This window comes from Vipera berus, assembly GCF_964194415.1.
Source record: "Vipera berus genome assembly, chromosome: 1".
Classification (NCBI taxonomy): domain Eukaryota; kingdom Metazoa; phylum Chordata; class Lepidosauria; order Squamata; family Viperidae; genus Vipera; species Vipera berus.
This window is the reverse complement of record NC_138202.1, coordinates 1,219,141-1,240,514: the sequence shown is the minus strand read 5'-3', so window position 1 is coordinate 1,240,514 and position 21,374 is coordinate 1,219,141. Positions and strand designations below refer to the sequence as shown.

Below are 21,374 nucleotides of genomic sequence, written 5' to 3'. Positions count from 1 at the left end.
ATATGGAGGGAGAGAGATATGGGGAGATAGATACAGAGGAAGGGAGAGAGAGAGAGAGATGGGGGAGAGAGGAGAGAGATACGAAGGGAGGGAGAGAGGTACGAAGGGAGAGAGATACGGGGAGGTAGAGAGAGAGGGAGAGGGAGGGAGGGAGGGAGGGAGGGAGAGGGAGAGAGAGAATGTTCCAATATTGTCTTACATTGGCTGGGAGACCACCTGAAGGAAGCACGTCCGCTGAGGCCGGCTCCTCTGCCACCTCCTGGCCATCTCCACCAAGGCCCCGCCGTCCAGGAGCCCGTACCCGTAGTAGTGGCTGACTGGAAGGAGAAGGGCCAGCTCAGGGAAGACCCTCATGGCCCACCAGCACCCCTCGTGCTGCCCAGAGCCGCAGGCTCTTTCCCCAGAGGAGGAGCGGGAGGATGGCCCTGGGGATACTGAGGAACGAGGGCTCTGCACAACGGCAGCCGGCCTGCAGACCGCCCTCAACTTATGACCGTCACTGAGCCTGGCAGTTGCGGTCGTTAAGTCGTGACGGAGCGGTCTAGGGAGGCCCACTCTTTGGATGGGGGCCAAAGGAGTCAAGAGGGCAGCCCCGACGGGGCCCTCGACGTTCTGCCTGTTTTTATGTATTTTATTTACTTATAACATGTAGAGGCCACCCATCTTACCACAAGGTAAGAAGTGAGTTGTCCAGAATAAAGCTTCAATTTGTTGGTTGGTTTGTTTGTTTGTTCAATCAATCAATCAATTGATTGAACAGGCAATGATTCTGGGAGGGTTACAATTCAAAAAATATGTTACAGGCAGTCCTCGACTTACAACAGTTCATTTAGTGACTGTTCGAAGTTACAACAGCACTTTCCCTTTCTCTCTCTCCCTCCTTTCATATCTTTTTCTCTCCTTCTCTCGCTTTCTCTCCCTGCCTCCCTCCATATTTTTCTCTTTCAGTCTAGCCCTGTATCTTTCTCTTGCTCCCTCCTTCTCTCCCCCTCCCTCCCTCCCTCACATTTTCTATCCCTTTCACTCTACTCCGTATCTCTCTCCTTCTCCCTCCCATCTCTCCTTCTCTCTCTCCCTCCCTCCCTTTCTTTCTTTCATTCTACCCCCATATCTCCCTTCCTCCCTCTGTATCTCTCTCTCCCCATCCCTCTGTTTCTCTCCCTCTCCGTCTCCCTCCTTCTCTCCCTCCCTCCCTCCATCTCTCCCTCCCTCCCTCCCTCCTTCTTTCCTTCTCTTTCATTCTACCCCCATATCTCCCTTCCTCCCTCTGTATCTCTCTCTCCCCATCCCTGTTTCTCTCCCTCTCCGTCTCCCTCCTTCTCTCCCTCCCTCCCTCCATCTCTCCCTCCCTCCCTCCCTCCTTCTTTCCTTCTCTCTTTCATTCTACCCCCATATCTCCCTTCCTCCCTCTGTATCTCTCTCTCCCCATCTCCTTCTGTTTCCCTCCCTCCGTCTCTCTCTCTCTCTCTCCTTCTCAGGAACACAGCCGGGTTTTGGGGGCCGTGGGAAAGGCTGGCGGGCTTGGGGCTGTTCTGATCTCCCACCGGAGGATGCAGAAGAAGCCCAGGTCGACGGAAACTTTGTGGCTGCCATCTTGATTCTTTTGTTGTGGTGACCCCTGGGGGGTCTCCTGTGCCAGGCTGTGAGGACGCGGCCTCTGCCCCCTTGAAAGTGGGAGAACCGCCGGGATGCCAGCGTCACCTTTGCGCCCGGCTCCATTCACGGCCCAGTCGTCCGCCTGCAGGTGAGCTGGGCGGGAGGCTCTCACCACCAGGTGCTGCATGTCTCTCCAGGTGAGGGCTGGGCTAGGAACACAAAGGGGGGAGGGGGAAGGGAGAGAAAACCATTCAGAGCCTCCCTACAAGGTGAGCCCTGTGAGGTGGGAAGGGGGAGTGCAGGTCCCCAGGTCTGTGAGCTCGGATGCAATTGCACGGGATGAGGGGGCTTCCCTCCCCAAAAGGGGGGGGGCAGGAGGCGAAGAAGACCCATGCCAGCCTGACTTGGGGGAGGGGGAAGAGCCCCCTCCCAAGAAACCCTGCTATACCTGCTTCCAGCTTCAGTTTCTCTCTGGATCAGGGATCAGGATAGGCAGCTGGGCCTAGTGGTTGAGGCACCAGGCTAGAAAGCGGGAGAGCTTGAGTTCTAGTCCCGCCTTAGGCATGAAAGCCGGCTGGGTGACTTTGGGCCAATCACCAGGAGATGGTGAATTCTAGTGCCGCCTTAGGCACGAAAGCCGGCTGGGTGACTTTGGGCCAATCACCAGGAGACGGTGAGTTCTAGTGCCGCCTTAGGCACGAAAGCCGGCTGGGTGACTTTGGGCCAATCACCAGGAGACGGTGAGTTCTAGTACCGCCTTAGGCACGAAAGTCGACTGGGTGACTTTGGGCCAATCACCAGGAGACGGGGAGTTCTAGTCCCGCCTTAGGCATGAAAGCCGGCTGGGTGACTTTTTTTTTTTTTAATTCCATTTATATCCCGCCCTTCTCCGAAGACTCAGGGCGGCTTACAAGCTTAGCAGTAGCCTTCATTCTATGTATATGCCTGCTTATTAGGGCTTTCACACACACACCAAGCGGCATTATTACAAAGTCAGCTTAATTGCCCCCAACAATCTGGGTCCTCATTTTACCTACCTGGGAAGGATGGAAGGCTGAGTCAACCTTGAGCCTGGTGGGATGCGAACCTGCACTAATTGCAGGCAGCTGGTGTTACTTAAGGAGGCATTAGCCCACTGCTCCACCAAGGCTCTTAACTTTGGGCCAATCACCAGGAGACGGGGAGTTCTAGTGCCGCCTTAGGCATGAAAGCCGGCTGGGTGACTTTGGGCCAATCACCAGGAGACGGTGAGTTCTAGTACCGCCTTAGGCACGAAAGCCGGCTGGGCGACCTTGGGCCAGGCACCCTCTCATCCCAACCCACCTCACCAGGGTGTTGTTGTTGTGGGGAAAAGAGGAGGAAGTGCGTTGGATATGCTCGTCATCTTGAGCTATTTGTCAAAAAAATAAAAGGTGGGAAAAAATAAAATAATAAAATAAATAAAGTAAAATGAAATAATAAAATAAGTTAAAATAAATGATCAAATATTAAAATAAAAAATAAGAGAAGATAAAATAATAAAACAAAAAGCAAAATAAAATCTAGGCTCAGCTGAGAAGCCAGCGTTTGACATGTTCTCCGCTCCTTCGCCCTTTTTCCTTCCAGAAGGCCCATGCTCGGCCACTTCAAAGCCTGTGGACTTCATCTCCCAGAATTCCCCACTGCATGGAAAAGGTCCCAGCACCTACAAGGCACCTACTTGGCCTCCAGGGCGAGGGCAATCAGGCCGGCCGCCAGGGGGGCCGAGGCGGAGGTGCCCGTGTGGCTGCCGGTGCAGGTGTGTCGCAGGTCTGTGGTCACCTGGAGAGAAAATTGAGCGGCATCAAAGGAGCAGCCTTCAGCCCTTCTCCTCTTTGCAAAGCCTCATTCCGCTTAAGCGCCTAGTCCTCATGACTACCTCTCCCCCGCCTGGACAGTGGCCGGGCTCCCATCCCGCTCTTCCTCCCACCATACCTCTTCCGACTGTGACTTTCTCGGGGCTGGAAGAGGGAGGAGAACAGGATTGCCCACCAGCGTTGGCAGCTTTGATTCGAAAACCAGTTTGTGGAAGGTCCAATTTCTGGGCCTGCCTCTCCAGACAAACACAAGGGCAATTTCGGAAATAAACCCCCGTTTGATTATCAGTGACAAGACACTGGCAGATACGGAAGTTTGTGTACGTTAGAAAGCCACAACATGACACGACTTTTTTACACAATGGCCTTTCCAACGGAGGCCCTCGTCATCACGTCTGACAAGGCTTGCAATATCCTCAGTTCTCGTCACTCAGCACCAAATCTGGGCTGTAAGGGGGAGGCTGTGATCAAACACATCCCAGTGGAACCGCTTCTGAAGTTCTTGGGTCCATCTAGCGGCGTGCGGGCGAGCGTGGTCGTGCACCGACAACACCACACCGGAAGTGGTGCCATAAGGAGTAACTACTGCTGGAGTTCACGGAGTCCGGGGTTCGACCATCAATTCAGATGCCTGCTGCGAAAGGTTACGAAAACTCAGACAAGACATCCACAACAAGCGTCGGGGCATGCCGGCCTCCGGTGTGGTGGTGTTGGTTCACAACAACGCTCGCCCGCACACCGCTAGACGCACCCAAGAAGTTCAGAAGCGGTTCCGTTGGGATGTTTTTGATCACGCACACACCCATAGCCCAGATTTGGCGCTGAGCGACGACGACCTTGTAAGATGTGATGACAAGGGCCTCCACCGGGACGGCGATTGTGTCGAAAAGTCATGTCGTGTTGTAGTTTTCTAATGTGTATACAAGTTTTGTATCTGTGAGTGTCTTGTCACTGATAGCCAAACGGGGGTTTATTTCCAAATTGCCCTCGTATTTACCTCCCTTAAATTCGGCTAGGAGCGGGCCGAGTCGCCTCTGAGGCCAAAAGGCCCGCTCAAACGGACTGAATACACGTGAATATATTCTAGATATATTCTATCTATTCCAAACAACGAGCTTAGATTTGAGGGATGGAATTTTCACCGCCTCGGCCTCCATGTGCGTCGAGCAAAGCGACTTTAAGGCCGGGTGGACTTCAACTCCCAGAATGCCCCAGCCGGGAACCCAGCCGGTTCGTACTCGTCCCTTTGGGTTTTTTCCCTGGCTTGCGTCTTTCAAAGACTCTTCGCCTTTTGCAGGGGAGGGAAGAGGTGGTGCCCTTGCCCGCCTCCCCCCCCCGGCCGAGGGTCTCACAATCTGCTTCTCGCCCTTGGCCCCGCTGCTGTAGGTGGTGGTGAGGGTGGAGGCACAGGCCTCGTTGTACCAAGGCACCCGGCCGCTCTCGCTGCTGCTGCCCACCGATAAGGTGTAGATGCTGTTGGTGTAGCCGTCGCAATTGCAGTTGTCCTTCCGAAGGCCGCCGTTCCCAGAGGCCCAGACGAAGAGAGAGCCCAGCCCTCCGCGTCCCTGCGGGGGGAAGGCAGGATGGGTTTCATTTAGTGACCGTCCCAAGTTTCGGCGGCGCTGAAAACAATGACCGTTTTTCACGCCATTCGTCGCCCTTGCAGCATTCCCCATATCCAAACGTTTACGACAGTTGCCGTGTCCCCAGGGTGGCGTGATCCTCTTTTGAGACTTTCCGGCAAGCCAGGTCAGTGGAGAACTTAACGGCTGCAGTGCCTCGTTTAACGACGGTGGCGAGAAAGGATCGTAAAATGGGGTAAAATTCACAACGCATCTCTCGCTTCACAACAGAAAGGTTGGGCCTCGTTATGGTCGTATGTTGAGGATTGCCGGTAGAGGTAATCCGCTATTTACGACTGTTCGTTTAACAACCGCTTGGAAGTCTGGAGAGCATTGAGAAAGTTGGCTTCGGAGGAGCCACTGCCCTCATGCCACGGGATCAGAATTGAGGCGCTTGACAACTGGCAGGTCTTCACAACATCCCGGGGTCACGTGATCACCTGTTCCCAAAGGGCTTCCAACTACCCAAGTCAATCCCAAAGGTGCTTTTTCAAGATGCAACCGGACTTTCTTGGGGTTTCTTGGAAGGCGTTTCGCTTCTTATCCCAGAAGCTTCTTCAGCTCTGACTGGACGGTGAGGAATGGAAGGATTTATACTCTTTGCAGACAGGTGGTCACTTGCATCCTTTTAGAGAGTCGTTGAGGCCACTTGGAGGTTTGTCTGTGTCCTTGGGGTCACCTGAGGGGTGCAAAGGGGTGTGGAGCCTCCTTGGAACTGTGTTAAAGGACTGTGTTTCAGCAGTTCCAAGGAGGCTCCACACCCCTTTGCACCACCCAGATGACCCTGAGGACACAGACAAACCTCCAAGTGGCTTCAATGACCCACTAAAAGGAGGCAAATGACCAGCTGTCTGCAAGGAGTATAAATCCTTCCACTCCCCACCATCCGGTCAGAGCTGAAGAAGCTTCTGGGATGAGAAGCGAAAGGTCTTCAAAGGAAAAACAAGAACGTCCAGTTGCCTCCTGCAAAAAAAAAGAAAAAGCACCTTTGGGGACGACCACGACCCAGATGATGGTAGAAAAGAACCATGAAACAAAGGATGCAGGAGGAGGGATAAAATGAAATGGGAAAAGAGAAAAACTAAAACAATTGTTTAATTATTTTAAATAATTAAATAAATTGATTGAATTGTCCTGCAGCAAGTTGTCCCACGGCAGGTTGGCCACAGTGAGTTGGCTGTAGCAACAGCAATAGCACTTAAGACTTATACACCGCTTCGTAGTCCTTTACAGCCCTCTCTAAGTCAGCCTCTTGGCCCCCAACCATCTGGGTCCCCCTTTTACCGACCTCGGAAGGACGGAAAGCCGAGTCAACCTTGAGCCGGTCAGGATCGAACTGCTGGCAGTGGGCAGAGTCTGCCTGCGATGCTGCCTTCTAACCCCTGTGCCACCAGGGCTCTTTACAAGAGAAAGGAAGGAAGGAAGAGAACGAAAGAAAAAGGAGGGAGGAAAGAAGAGGGAGAGAAACAGAGAAGGGATATAAGAGATGGAGGGAGCAGGAAAGAAAGAAAAAAATGGAGAGAAGGAGAGAGTAGAGGGAAGGAAAGAAAAGTAAGGTAGAAAGAAAAGTGCGAAGGAAGGAGAGAGGGAGGGAAGGAGGCAGAGAATTGCAACAGCATTTAAGACTTATATACCGCTTTGTCGTCCTTTACAGCCCTCTCTAAGCGGTTTAGAGAATCAGGCTATTTGCCCCCAACCATCTGGGTCCTCCTTTTACCGACCTCGGAAGGATGGAAGGCCGAGTCAACCTTGAGCTGGTCAGGATCGAACTCCTGGCAGTGGAATGCAGAATTAGCCTGCAATGCTGCATTCTCACCCCTGTGCCACCAATGGCTGTCTGGCAAATTGGCAGCAATGAGTTGGCCGCGGCCAGTTGTCCCATTCCGGAACAGACACAGCACCTCAATCCCCCCCCCAAAACAGAAGCTTCCCCCTCTCACATTGGCTGCCCCCTTGCGGAAGGCCTCTCTGGCCAGGACCCCCGGGCCGTCCACTGTCTTCCCGTCATCCTCGGGGCCCCAGCTGGCGCTGTAGATGTCGATGTGCTGGGGTTGCAGACTCAGCGACTGCGCCTCCACGATGTCGTTCACGTCGCCGTCCAGCATCCTCACGCCTGGAGGGAGAACGAGAAGGAAACAGGAGACATTTGGGGAAGCGGCATTTGGTCTGTGGAGACTTGTTCTAGGAAGGAAGGAAGGAAGGAAGGAAGGAAGGAAGGAAGGAAGGAAGGAAGGAAGGAAGGAAGGAAGGAAGGAAGGAAGGAAGGAAGGAAGGAAGGAAGGAAGGAAGGAAGGAAGGAATTTAATTTAATTTAATTTAATTTAATTTAATTAGATTTATATACCGCCCTTTCCCGAAGGACTCAGGGCGGTTTACAGGGCATTTTAAAATCACACCAATACAAAATACAAAAGTTAAAAGACAATTAAAAAGATTAAATTATCCCTGAAAATAAAAACCCCAGTTAAAAATTCTCAGCCTGGGCCAGAGAGCTCAAAGAGCCAAGTCTTCAGGTCCCGGCGGAATGAACGCAGGTCAGGGGCAGGTCAGGAAGGACGAGCCATGGTGGTGCAGTGGTTAGAATGCAGCATTGCAGTCTAATTCTGCCCACTGTCAGCAGTTCGATCCTGACTGGCTCAAGTTTGACTCAGCCTTCCATCCTTCCGAGTTCGGTAAAATGAGGACCCAGATGGTTGGGGGCAAATAGGCTGACTCTGTAAACCGCTTAGAGTGGGCTGTGAAAGCGCTGTGAAGCGGGATATAAGTCTTAAGTGCTGTTTCTATCATCATCATCATCATCCTGCCACTGTATCTGTAACACCCTCAAACATCCAGATGTGCCTATCCCAGGTCCTTGGTAAGGACTCGATAGGTAGAAAAAATTGCCTAACCCAGTCTGAACATCTGGCTGACTGTGCGATGATCAATAACCGGTAGCAGGCATGTCCAAAGTCCGGCCCGCGGGCCATTTGCGGCCCGGGGGGGCGGTTTAATACGGCCCTCTAACAGCCCTCCCTGCTCTGTGTAAATACGGCCCTCCCACAGCCCTCCCTTCTGATTGAGGGCGGCAAGCAGAAGACTGTCTGCCACAGGAGGGAGGGCGGTGAGAGGGAAGCCTGATCCTGACGTCACCGCCCAAACTTGGAAGACACGTGGGTTTGGAGTTGGAGAAAGCAAGCGAGGGAAGTAGGGCGCGTGAGTTTGGAGTTTGGGAAGGTGAGGAGATTTGGAATTTCTCTCAGGCTACTTTAGCTGTTGGAATTGCTCACAAGATTGGAAGCTCTGTGTGTGTGTGTGTGTGTGTGTGTGTGTGTGTGTGTGTGTGTGCACGTGCGGGCATTCTGTGTTTCACAGCCTACTTCCCTCGCTCGCCTTCTCCGAACTCCACGTGGGTTTGGAGTTGGAGAAAGCAAGCGAGGGAAGTAGGGCGCGCGAGTTTGGAGTATGGGAAGGTGAGGAGATTTGGAATTTCTCTCAGGCTACTTTAGCTGTTGGAATTGCTCACAAGTTTGGAAGCTCTCTCTCTCTCTCTTTGTGTGTGTGTGTGTGTGTGTGTGTGTGTGTGTGTGTTTCCTTTCTGTGTTTCACAGCCTCATGAGTTTAATGAGATTTATTCCTAGATATACAGTAGATGTGCAGGACTGGCGTCTTAAAAATAGCTATCCTCTCAGTGCACACATATTTGAAATGTTGGGTAGCGTTGGATAGATTAGATTTTTCCTTGTTGTTAAGGATGGCTTCAAGCGGGAATGAGGCAAGGAGCCCAATAATCGTCCCTCCTTTCTCTATTTTTGAAAGCAGAACCAGCCTTTTATGTTAAGGCCCTGCTCACTTTCCCAAACTCCAAACTCGCGCGTTCTAGGGCTGCAGAGTGATTTCACTTTCCCGTCCCCCCCCCCCGGCCGATCTGAGCAGCAGAAGCATTTTCAAAACTTCTGGAGCTCACATCCATGGCCATGAGGTGATTTTATGATGCTCCAGGAGCCCAATCTGGGCATCGGAGGCCTGCAAAATGCCTCTGCTGCCCAGATCTAGGGCTGCAGAGCAATTTCGCTTCCCCCCCCCCCCCCACACACACACACGGCTGATTTGGGCAGCAGAAGCATTTTGCAGGCCTCCGAAGCCCGGATCGGGCCGCTGGAGCATTACCAAATCACCCCACGGCCATCGATGCGAGCTCCAGAGGCTTCAAAAATGCTTCTGCTGCACAGATCGGCTGTGGGGGGGGGGGGGGAAGCAAAATTCCTCTGCAGCTGTAGATCTGGGCGGCAGAAAGAAAGAAAGATTGAGCCAGCAGGGAAGCAAAAGTGTGGAGAAAGGAAAGCATTGCAAAGTAAGCAAACTTACAAAAAGGGATTCTCTCTGTCTCTCTCACACAGTCTTCCCCCACCCACTTTAATATCAGTGAGGCTCCTCCAATGGACCATGACCCAGCGTTTGCCCCGGTCCCATCCCCCCTCTGCCGGAGACCCTCAGATTTGCCCCAGTCCTGCCCAGCTCTGAACAAGTGCCCCTGACGCAAGTGATGTTGAGCTGGCCACGCCCACACAGCATGTTCGGCCCTCCAGCATGTTCACTTCATCCAATCTGGCCCTCTTTGAAAAAAGTTTGGACACCCCTGGGTAATAGTAACGATAAAAGGGGAAAGGGAAGAAGACAATAAGAAGGATTAATAATAATGCTGCGGCCACACTATATGGGTTAATGTACAGGTAGTCCTCGACTTAACGACCACAAAAGGACATTTGTTAAGTGAGTTTTGCCCCATTTTTGCTTGCCACAGCTGTGAGGTGAATCGCTGCAGTTGATAAGTTAGTAACCTGGTTGTTACGTCAATCTGGCTCCCCCCGTTGACTTTGCTTGTGAGAAGGTCACAAAAGGGGATCGCGTGACCCCGGGACACGGCAACCGTCATAAAAATGAACCAGTTTCCCAGCCTCTGAATTTTGGTCACATGATCACGGGGATGTTGCAATCCGCTACTCCAACTTTGATTAAAAGGCTTGAAATTCAGAAAGAAAGCAGAGAAGAAAGGCAAATGAGACCGATTTCTCTAAAACCGCTGTTTCTCAACCTTGGCCACTTTCAGATGGGCGGACTTCAATTCCCAGGATTCCTGGGAGTTGAAGTCCGCCCATCTTAAAAATGGCCAAGCTTGAGAAAGGCTGCAGGCAAACCGTCCCTTGTGGATTCCGGGCCTAGGAATTCAGATTCTCCCATGCGAATCTGGAATTTTTACTCAGCCAAGAATTTTCCATGCACGTCCAACGACCTGCCTTGTCCCTCTTGTGATGCACCCCACAGCTCCAGCCTACTCTACGTCACCAAGAGGTCACATACCCCCAATTTTGGCCCCATACGCGATACCGGCTCCACAGACATGGTTGTTAGCAGCGGCAGCGACCTCCCCTGCGCAGCGTGTCCCGTGTCTGAAAGAAAGGGCAAAAGAGAGCATAACAGAACCACAGAGTTGGGTGGGACCTTGGAGGTCTTCTAGTCCAGCCCCCGGGGTCAAGCAGGGAATGGAAGGATTTATACTCCTCGCAGCGTACAGAAAGTCATTGAGGCCACGTGGATCCCAGGGGAACGGATAAACCTCCAAGGGGCCTCAACGACTCTCTAAAAGGAGGCAAACGACCGGCTGTCTGCAAGGAGTATAAATCCTCCAATTCCCCACCATCCGGTCAAGAGCAGAAGAAGCTTCTGGGATGAGAAGTGAAACGTCTTCAAAGGAAAACAAGAAAATCCAGTTGCCTCTTGAAAAACAAAACACCTTTGGGACGAAAGTGAGAACTGTTAACTAGATGAAAACCCGGCTCTAGGAAACACTAGATATTCCTGGTCTGATTCAATCAAAGTCTGTCCTCCCAGCTAAACCAGATTAGGAAAGGGAGCTAGATGAGCTAATTCTATTTTATGACAAGGCTACAAATAACGGAATTGTTCTGTACCAGCCTGCTACCGGCCCTGCAGAAAAGGCAGGGACAACCCCTTTTACAAGAAGGCAAGAGGCTAGAATTAAGCCTGCCAAATTTATTGATACAAAAACAAACAAGACACGAACCAAGAAACAGGAGCTTTTCAAGCGGTTGCCTTCAGCAAACCAGCCCTCCCACGCATTCCCCTTTTATACAGTTCAGGGCGTGGCTTCTCTCTGCCTCCTTCCGAGGTGCCCCATTGCCTTCCTGTTTACTCCTGATTGACTGCCTCCTGTGTCGGGCGTCCTTGAACAGGGCCAGCTGTGGGTCATCTTCATCCACACTGTCAGGCTCACACAGCTGGGTCTGTGTCGTGACCAGGTGGGAGGGGCCTGCCTGAGGGCTCTGCGGAGCCTCAAGGCCATCATCAGCAAGCTCTCCAACACCCTCAGCAAGCTCTCCAACACCCCCCTACTCCTCCTCCTCTGAGTCGTCCGACCCAACTGCCGAACCCACAGGCTGACCCTGAATCACAACAGGAATCTTGCAAATCAGAAAGGACAAACTTCCCGCGGTCACTTTAACTGCCTGTTCTGTTAGGGTTAGGGTCCTGATTCCTAAGGTTCTTCGCCTGACCGCTGAGCCACTGAGGGCTCCTGCCTCTCTTCTCCGACCGTTTTCCCCTCCTTCTTCAGTGCGTCACCCACCCATTCCATGAAAGTCTAATATAAAAGGGCGCAGGAGAAAGACTACAGCAGATCTTCGAAAATTCTGCTGTTCTACTTCAGTGTCTCTCGGCAACAGCTGGACTTCAAGTCCCAGAATTCCTCAGCTATAGATATGCCGGCTGGGGAATTCTGGGAGTTGAAGTCCACGTACCTCAACCTTGCCAAGACTGAAAAACATGGGAACAACAGAATTCCCCAGGCCTTTGCGTTGTCCGCTCCCCTACCTGGCATACACCTTTGAAGGGTTCACAGGTGAGATATTTTCACAGACAGCACAGGCAAGCTTTTACAGGAAGGGCCAGAAGCAACAGGACTCGACAACAAGAAAAGTCACCTGTAGGTGAGATCGAGAGAAAGAAAAAGAGAGAGAGAGAGAGAGAGAAAGGGAGAAGGAAGGAAGGAAGGAAAGAAAGAAAGAAAGAAAAAAAGAAAGAGAAAGAAGGGAAGGTAGGAATGGGAGAAAGAAAGAATAAAAATAAAGACAAAAAAAGGAAAGGAGGGAAGGAAGAAAGAGACGAAGAAAGAAAGAAAAAGAAGGGAAGGTAGGACGGAGAGAAAGAAAGAAAAAGAGAGAAAGGGAGGGAGAAGGAACAAAGAAAGAAAGAGGAGGAAAAGGTCGGAAGGAGAGAAAGAAAGAAAGAGAAAAAGAAAGGAATGAAGGATAGAAGGAAAAAAGGAGAAAGGAAGGGAGGAAGGGAAGGTAGAAAAAGGAGAAAAAGGAAGAAAGGAAGAAAACAGGAAGGAAGGAAAAAAAGGAAGGAACGAAGGAAAAGGAAGGAAGGAGAGGTGGACCACACAGCATCCCTCCCAACCCTCTTATTCTGGAGAGTCTCCTAAACGGGCAGGCAAGCGAAACCCGGACTCCAGACGACAACACTCACAATCCTGGGTCACTTTTCCCGTGCCGGCCAGGAGAAAAGGGAAGCTCAAGTCTCCAAGAGAGTGGGCAACCACGCAACCAGCCCCTCCCCAAGACACACACACACACACACACCCTACCTGTTCTCATTCCACCGGTTGTACCGCGGCCGAGGGTCTGGATCGTTGTCGTTGAAGTCGTAGCTGGCCAGAGGGTCCTGGAGGGGGAGAGGCCGGAGGGGCGCCGGGGAGGAAGGGCTAGTCAGGCCCAGAAGAGGCTATGCAACTACGGGACTTGGGGAGGAACAGAGATAAAATGCAGAGGGCCGGAGAGGCTCAGGAGCCCCTTTTTTTGGGGGGAGGGTGTTGATTCTTGGGGGAGAGGCCAATGAGAAGACCACTTTACAAGGCCTCGGTAAGGCCACACCTGGAATACGGCATCCGGTTTTGGTCACCACCATGTAAAAAAAAAAGATGCTGAGACTCTGGAAAGAGTGCAGAGAAGAGCAACGAAGATGATCGGGGAACGGGAGGCTCAAACATACAAGGAACGGTTGCTGGAATTGGGTACGTCCAGTCTTCTAATTAAGAGGATGGGGGGGACATGATAGCAGTCTTCCAGTATCTCAGGGGCTGCCCCAAAGAAGAGGGAGTCAAGCTATTCCCCAAAGCACCTGAAGGCAGGACAAGAAGCAACGGATGGAAACTCATCAAGGAGAGAAGCAACCTGGAACTAAGGAGAAACTTCCAAACAGCGAGGACAACTAACCAGTGGAACAACCTGCCTCCAGAAGTTGTGTATCCTCCAACACTTGAAGTTTTTAAGAAAAGACTAGACAGCCGTTTGTCTGACATTGATATAGGATTTCCTGCCTGAGCAGGGGGTTGGACTAGATGACCTCCAAGGTCCCCTTCTTCTTCTTCTTCTTCTTCTTCTTCTTCTTCTTCTTCTTCTTCTTCTTCTTCTTCTTCTTCTTCTTCTTCTTCTTCTTCTTCTTCCTCTTCCTCTTCTTCTTCTTATTATTATTATTAGACAGCGCTGCCCCTCAACCTGGGCAACTTGGAAGACGGGTGGGGTGGGGTGGGACTTCAACCCCCAGGGTTGACCCCGCTCCCACCCAGGCGGCGCTGAGGGCACAGACGGACCTCAACGGACTCTCAGAGAAAGCACTAACGACCAGACGACTGCTAAGGCGTATAAATCCTTCCCTTCTCCACCCTTCGGTCAGAACCGGAGAAGCTTCTAGGACAAGGAGCGAAACGCCTTGCAGGAAGAAAGCAAGAAAAGCCCAGTTGCCTTTGGAAAGAAAGCGCCTTTGAGACAAGCGTGGCCTGGAGGAGGGAGAATCTCCGCAGACATTTAGCCAAGCGCTTTGGCATGAACCCCCGTCGAATGGTGCGGGAGGACGAACGGATGTCCATCCCCCGCCGTTCAGTTAGAACTGAAGAAGCTTCTAGGGTGAGAAGCGAAACGTTTTCCAGGAAAAAACACAAATCCAGTTGCCTTTTGAAAGAAAGTGCCTTTGGGACTCCAGTGATGGAGCCCCTACAACTTCTGGTGGCAAGCTGTTCCACTGGTTAATTGTCCTGACGGTCAGGAAGTTCCTCCTTAGTTGTGGCTGTCCAGTCTCTTCTTAAAAGCCTCCACTGATGGGAGCGCCCACAGGTTCTGGTGGCCAGCTGTTCCTCTGGTTAACTGTTCTCGCTGCCAGGAAATTTCTCCTTAACTTCAAGATGCTTCTCTCCTTGATTAGTTTGCAACCGTTGTTTCTTGTCCTGCTTACGGGTGGTTGGGAGAAGAGGCTGACAACGCGCCCCCCCCCCATTTGTGGCAGCCCCTCAAATACTGGAAGATGGCAATGATGTCACCTCTAGTCCTGCTTTTCATTAAACAAATCACAGAGTTGGAAGGGACCCTGGAGGTCATCTAGTCCAACCCCCTGCTCAAGCAGGAGACCTTATTACCATTTCAGACAAATGGCTGTCCAGTCTCTTCTTAAAAGCCTCCAGTGATGGAGCACTGGTGGCAAGCGGTTCCACTGATTAATTGCCAGAATGATAAAGAGTTGGAAGGGACCTTGGAGGTCATCTAGTCCAGCCCCCTGCTCAGGCAGGAAACTCTGTACCATTCCAGACAAGTGGCTGTCCAGTCTCTTCTTAAAAACCTCCAGTGATGGAGCACCCACAGCTTCTGGAGGCAGGTAGTTCCACTGGTTCATTGTCCTCACTGTCAGGAAATTTCTCCTTAGTTCCAGGTTGCTTCTCTCCTTGATTAGTTTTCCATCCGTTGTTTCTTGTCCTGCCTTGGGGTGCTCGGAGAAGAGGTCGGCCCCCTTTCTCTCGGTGGCAGGCCCTCCAGGCCTTCCTCGGATTCCATTAAACACCCTTCACCCATCGGCAGCCGCTGCGCCCCCTCCTCCCCATCTAAGGCCTGCCAGAATTTGCAATCAGCCTGAAGACCACCCACAGCATTTGGAAAGACGCCCCCGCCAGCACACCTGGCGGCCTGCAAGTTGGCCCAAGGTGGCATTGAGTTCATGTCCACCCCCCTGTGGCCTTCCTCCTCCATCTCCACCAGGTGTGTGTCTCTCTGTGTGTGTGGGGTGCACTCACGTAGTTCTCCACAAGGTCAGGATGATTCTTCTCGACCCCGTCGTCCAGAACGCTCACCACTACGCCTAAGCCGGTGTAGCCCTGGCTCCATGCCGTGAGGACGTTGAGGTCTGGGGTGACATCGTTGTTCTGCAACGGAAAAGGGAGAGGTTGGGCACTCCAGGCTGCGGGGAAGAATTGAGGTTCAAGGAGGGCTTTCCGACCACGGCGATCCTTTCTTCGTTTTTCTCGCCGTGTACATGTATCCTGTCGACGCTGCTAACATCGGATGTTCTTGCTTTGACAGCCAATGGGAATGCAGCCATTTTCCTCTATTGCTTTTAGAGTTAGTTGCTGCTGGGAGGGGAATGTGGATGAGAGTCCAGCTAGTCATAGCAATAATAACTCAGCCGTGGGAACCCAAGGACATCGGGCCCAGAGCTGATAGCGTTTTGGCGAGCTGGGGAGAAAGCCCGCGCTTCAAGCTAATTGGGGAATGTGATTTATGACGGTTTATTGGGAGTGGGAATTGTGCTTTGTTACTTTGTATCCAGTGGAGGGGAACTTATTTTCTGGTTTCGACTATGTAGTGCCGATACTTTGTTTCTCGAATAAAAGATTCCTTGAGGTAAACAACGCCTCGAAGTTCTTTTGAAGGGTTTCACCTGTCAGAACCATATCCATCCAAATTACACTGTGTCGTTTCTCTGGCCCGTGTGTGTGTGTGTGTGTGTGTGTGTGTGTGTGTGTGTGTATGCATAATTTTATTTTATGTATTTTTTTGTCATGTCTATGCAGTATATATTGGAGGGGGTTACCCTGGCTCAGGAATTCTGGGAGTCGAAGTCCACAAGTCATAAACGAGCCCAGGTTCCCCACCCCCGTCCTAGGACAAGGTCTACCCATACCGGCGGAAGAGATTATTTGCAGCTCAGAGTTAAACTCTAGGGTCCTTTGGTGCTCTCCGAGTTGGTTGCTTGCTGGCAGACGGTTCTCGACTCGGTTAGGAACGTCGTCAGAGCTAGGGGGCAGTGTGGCTGAAAGAGTGGAGGCGAAGGAGAGGGGGGGAGGAGGAGGAGGAGGACTGTGGGGTCCTTGGTGCTCTCTGAGCCGGGTTGTTTTCTTGCGGAGGTTTCATTAAGTGCACTGATGATGTTGCTTAGTTGGGTAATGAAACATCTGCAAGAAAACCACCCAGTTCCGAGAGCACCAACGACCCTACAGTCCTCCTCCTCCTCCCCCTTTCCTCCTCCTCCTCCTCCCCTTCTCTACTCCTCCTCCTTCTCCTCCTCCTCCTCCCTTTCCTTCTCTCCTTCTCCTCCTCCCACATCCCTCTCCCTTCTAGAACTGAAGACGTTGCCTAGTAGTTGGGTAATGAAACATCTGCAAGAAAATCACCCAGCTGAGAGCACCGATGACCCCACAGTCCTCTTCCTCCTTCCTCCTCCCCACAAACCCCGCTTCCTGCTAACACTGATGACGTCACCTAGTTGGGTAATAAAACGTCTACAAGAAAACAACCAAACTCAGAGAGCACCAAGGACCACGCAAGGCTTTCAAGTTTTAGAAAGGAGTTGGGGCTCCAACCCTCCCCTTCCTGGTCCCACTCACCATGTACCACTGTTTATGGAACCAAGGATCGGTGGGGACAATGGTGGCTGTTCTCTTTGTCCGTCTCTTCAGCACCTGTTGTTCAAACCACGGGATCTAGAGCCAAAACCGTTCAGGTTAAATCAAAGTAAACAATCTGTTTGCTCAACGGCCCCAAGTGGCTTAGTTTGGGACCAGCAGGGGGGGACCAACAGATTTCCCATTTTGTTGGGCTCAGATTTCTATCTGTCAGAGTAGCAAAAGTGGACAGGCTGGGATGTCCAGACAGAATTGCAAGTCTATATTTCCACACACACCCCGACATTCTTTCCTTGATGCCTATCACTGCAACTGCAAAAAGGGCACAACTCATAAAATCTGGGTCTGTTGAGTCTTTGACTGTGCAGTTCTTTGGCTAACTGCTAAACAGGAAAAATGACTCCCCCCCAACAATTCTCTTGCAAAGTTTTCTTTAACAAGATTTATTGAGGTGGAAGGGATACATGAACCTGAACCTTGGCCGCTTCAAAAAGCATGGACTTCAACTCCCAGAATTCCCCAACCAGGCTTCTTTGCTGAAGTCCACACATCTTAAAAGTGGCCCCGCTATGCAATCGGTCTGGGGAAAAAACTCCTTACATGTACAAACCCAGCCAAGTGGGGTAACTTGGAAAACTATATAATGAACAGACGAGCATCCTGCTAGTAATTAAATCAGCCCTGCTCTTCTTCTTTGAAAGTACAACGTAGAACCACGATGGAGTCATGAATTTCTGTTGCTAAGCAAGAGATTTGTTAAGTGAGTTTTGCTCCATTTTACGACCTGCCTTGCCACGGTGGTTAAGGGAATCACCGTCTTGTGGACTTCAACTCCCAGAATTCCTGAGCCAGCATGCCTGGCTGAGGAATTCTGGGAGTTGAAGTCCACAAGTCATAAAAGGGCCAAGGTTGCCCACCCCTGTGATAGACAAAAGGAAGGGGTTGGCAGTGCAGGAGGGGGGGGGGAAACACACACACACACACACACACACACACAATGAAAAGGTGAAGAAAACAGATGTGTCACCTGGGGTCAAGTGATATGAGCAGGGCTTTTTTTGTCATAGAACACCCAGAACGGAGTTCCGGCACCTTTTTGGGATGGAACCTTGTAGGGTAAGCAAGGCAGGTTGTATGACGTGTGTGAGTTCCGGCACCTTTTTTTTTTTACAAAAAAAGCACTGGATATGAGAAACAGGTGGGGTGGGAGGACAGGTTAGGGTTGCATTTTTTTAGATTGTGCCAGAGCGGTCAATACTACCAGAAAGGAGGTAAGAGGGCAAACTCTGAAGGTGTGAATAGCCAGAGCAATCCAATATGGTCTTAAGTATTATATAATAATAATAATAATAATAATAATAATAATAATAATAATAATAATAATAATAATAATAATAATAATAATAATAAGTTGGAAGGGACCTTGGAGGTCATCTAGTCCAACCTCCTGCTAAGGCAGGAAACCCTATACCATTTCAGACAAATAGCTGTCCAGTCTCAATTGGTGTGGCGGGTCAGACTGGAGGGCCTTCAGGAGACCCTCTCTCTACGGGCTTACCTGAGGGTCTCTGTTCAGGCGGAGATGCCACCCCCGGTGCTTGGTTAAAGATTTCTGAGCCATGCCCCTGTGTTTCAGATGGAAGTAGGGCTCTCCGGCTATCACCTGCATGCAGAAGGGCAAAGATTTATCCCAGCTTCGACACACCCTCGAAAGACGAAAAGGAGTAGAGTAGGAATGCAGAATGGAAAATAGAATAGAATAGAATAGAATAGAATAGAATAGAATAGAATAGAATAGAATAGAATAGAATAGAATAGAATAGAATAGAATAGAATAGAATAGAAGCTGGAAGGGACCCTTGGAGGTCTCCTAGTCCAGCCCCTTGCTCAAGCAGAGAGATGGAGGAAGAACTCAGTTAAAACGTGCCTCTAGGATAGCATTTCTCAACCATGGCCACTTCGAGACAGTGGACTTCAATTCCCAGAATTCCCCAGCCAGCAGTGAGTTGAAGTCCACCTAGCTGAAAGTTATGAAGGTGGACAAACGTTGATCTTGAAGTGGCAAGTTTTTTAAAAATGGCCTAATTCCTGCCAGAAAGGTGTTAACACCTCTGCAAAAATAAAATGGCTTCTCCTCAATCCCTTCCACCCCACCCCAGGGCTCTAGTTGATTCCTTTGGATTTCCAAAGCCCCTTTCTTGGATCATAAGAGGAAAAATCACTTGGGATCTGCCTCCTCTTCTCCCCCCTCCCCCCATCTCTCTCTGGGATCTGCTTTCCCAGGCCTGACTGCATATCTTTCAAAATAGATCCCATCAATCGATTAAGCAGGTGATAGCCTGGTTTTTAAGGAGGAGGAGGAGGAGAAAGCAAATAGTTTAACAGAAATGATGCAAGATCTCTGCATTGCAAGACTCGGTTCTCACCCTCTGGAAATAAAAAGGCTGAGCAGCATACCAATTTAATAAGAATGAAAAATAATATAGGACTTGATAGGTAGATAGGAATGCCCCAAATCCAGTCTGAACACCTGGCGGACTGTGCAACAAACCAAAATAAAATAATAAACAACATTTGATGCATTGGTGTCTCACAATATTTTCAGATTTATCCGTTCAGTAAAAAATTTCCCTTTCTGGGGTCACATTCTCTGCAGAATGTGACCCCACATACATACATACATACATACATACATACACCATAGGCTCCATGCAAGCAAGGAATTCTTGCAGCGTTTGCTTTTTCTGCTGGTTGCAAGACGGGTTGGGGGTCTCCGTGTCCCAACCTGGGGTTCTGCGCTTCAGAAAAGCCCCCAACTCAGAAACAACCCCCATGAAGGCTGGAAACGGGGCTACAGCCGCCGCCCCCCCCCACGTACCATTTCCCCCTTCTCTCAAAAGATTAAAGTAAAGCCTCCCCTCCCAATAGAACAAAAAAGGTTTCATAACTGAAGGTGTGACCCTTTTTTGTGGGGGGGGGGAGAACCACAGAGAGAATGAAGAGTCTGCCAGATGGCTTGACCCTGGCTGGTGGGCTTCCTGACTAAGTGGACCCTCCACGTTCAGGAGCAGTCTATCTTGGAGTGCTGGTGCACGGGTGTGTGGGGGGGGTGTCCAAAGGGTGGGGGTGGGAGCGCTGCAGGAGGCCTGATAATGTCCGTCTGGCTCTATAATACGAACCCAGGAACTTTTCCGGCGCCTAAGAAAAGCCTCACCCACCCACCCACGGTCAACAAGCCATGTTCCTTTGATGGAGCCTCCAAGAGCAGGGGCAGTCTACCCACTGAGATAGAAAAGGTTAGGCAAGGTGAGGGGTGGGTGGGAAAGGCTGGGGAGTTTTGTTTTTTTTTTCCCCCTGCAAAGGCACTCTGCATATGCTCAGAGGCTATCTCGCCGGCCTCAAGCAGGCCCTTGCCAGGCCTTCCCAGGGCCAGGAAGGGCGACGCACCTGGCCCAGGTAGAGCAGCCCGTGCCTGCGGGCCAGGCGCTGGGCCTCTTGGGCGCCGCTAGGGACGCGCACGGCCCAGCTGCTCAGGTAGATGCTCGCGGCGCTGGAGGCTCCACCCCAGAGCAGCAGCAGCAGCAGCAGCATCCAGACGCCCATTTCTGCGGCCGCTCCCGCCTCCCGCATGTCTTGCCCCCGCTCAAGAGCCACGGGCCGGGTCGGCGGGAGAGCCCGGCCCCTTATACATCAACGCGGCCTAGGGCCCCTTCGAAGCCTGGGCCTCGATTTGCACACCAGCGCCGCCCTCGGGAGACCCGGAGCAGCTCGGCGCGCTCCATGTGTTCGGAGGCGCCTGGTTGCCATGGCGACGGGAAGCCGAGGCGGGAGATTGGGGATTATCGGGCTGGGTGGCGCTGCGGGAAAACGAGCGGAGGGGAGGGGGGAAAAAATGAGGGTTGACCGCAAGGGCTCCTGGGAGTTGTGGTTTCTGCTGAAAGATGCCTGTGTTATAGAACCAGGCTTAATTAATAAGGGATTATCTTATTTTTTTTCCTCTTATCCGTTAAAAGCCCAAGGGTTCTAACACCATTTTGCTGAGACATAATAGATTTTCATTGTAATGTACCACCGTCATTATCCGTCTCTTCCTTTATGAGTTGAAAAGGGAGGAGCTTCTTGGATGGGAGACAACTAGGAAATCCCAAAACTCTAGACTAGATTAGAAACAACCTCAGAAAAAGCAGAGATAAATTGATTCCAATATTGGGTGTGCCAAAAAAACTGTCCGTGAAGTGACCAGGAAACACATGAATTCAGTTGGAAACAGATTTTACGGTTTATTCCCCACATGTAAAGCAGCACAGAGTTTTCTAGATAAATCTAGGTGTTATTGTTCAGATTGGAAATAACTTAAAATATTTTTTTTTAAAAAAACTACCCACTTTTCTATTTTAAAAAAGGGGTGTGCTATTCTAAAAACCAATGAACCCTTGACCATATGCAGAGTGTGGAAGAAAAAACCTTAAAGCCACAAAGCAGAACTTTTAAGGCTAGAGAAACTGATAAGAAGGCAAATTAAATGTATCTCACAAGGTTAATTTCAAGAGGAAATTATGTGTGTGTGTATATACACACACACAAACACACAGATGG

At 50.9% G+C, this 21,374-nt stretch overlaps 1 protein-coding gene across 1 annotated transcript in view; it reads right to left on the bottom strand.

Moving 5' to 3' along the window:
- The window catches only part of PCSK4 (proprotein convertase subtilisin/kexin type 4), a gene marked incomplete at both ends in the record, with an annotated part of 28,800 nt that extends 8,419 nt beyond the window's left edge, over positions 1–20,381 (bottom strand). The window contains 11 exons of the mRNA XM_081314808.1: positions 200–317; positions 1,702–1,805; positions 3,296–3,396; positions 4,784–4,996; positions 6,994–7,166; positions 10,394–10,482; positions 12,699–12,775; positions 15,171–15,299; positions 16,761–16,856; positions 18,337–18,441; positions 20,226–20,381. Of these exons, the coding sequence (XP_081170934.1) occupies positions 200–317; positions 1,702–1,805; positions 3,296–3,396; positions 4,784–4,996; positions 6,994–7,166; positions 10,394–10,482; positions 12,699–12,775; positions 15,171–15,299; positions 16,761–16,856; positions 18,337–18,441; positions 20,226–20,381 (1,361 nt within the window). The remainder of the gene's footprint in view (positions 1–199; positions 318–1,701; positions 1,806–3,295; positions 3,397–4,783; positions 4,997–6,993; positions 7,167–10,393; positions 10,483–12,698; positions 12,776–15,170; positions 15,300–16,760; positions 16,857–18,336; positions 18,442–20,225) is intronic.
- Positions 20,382–21,374: the final 993 nt, after the last annotated feature.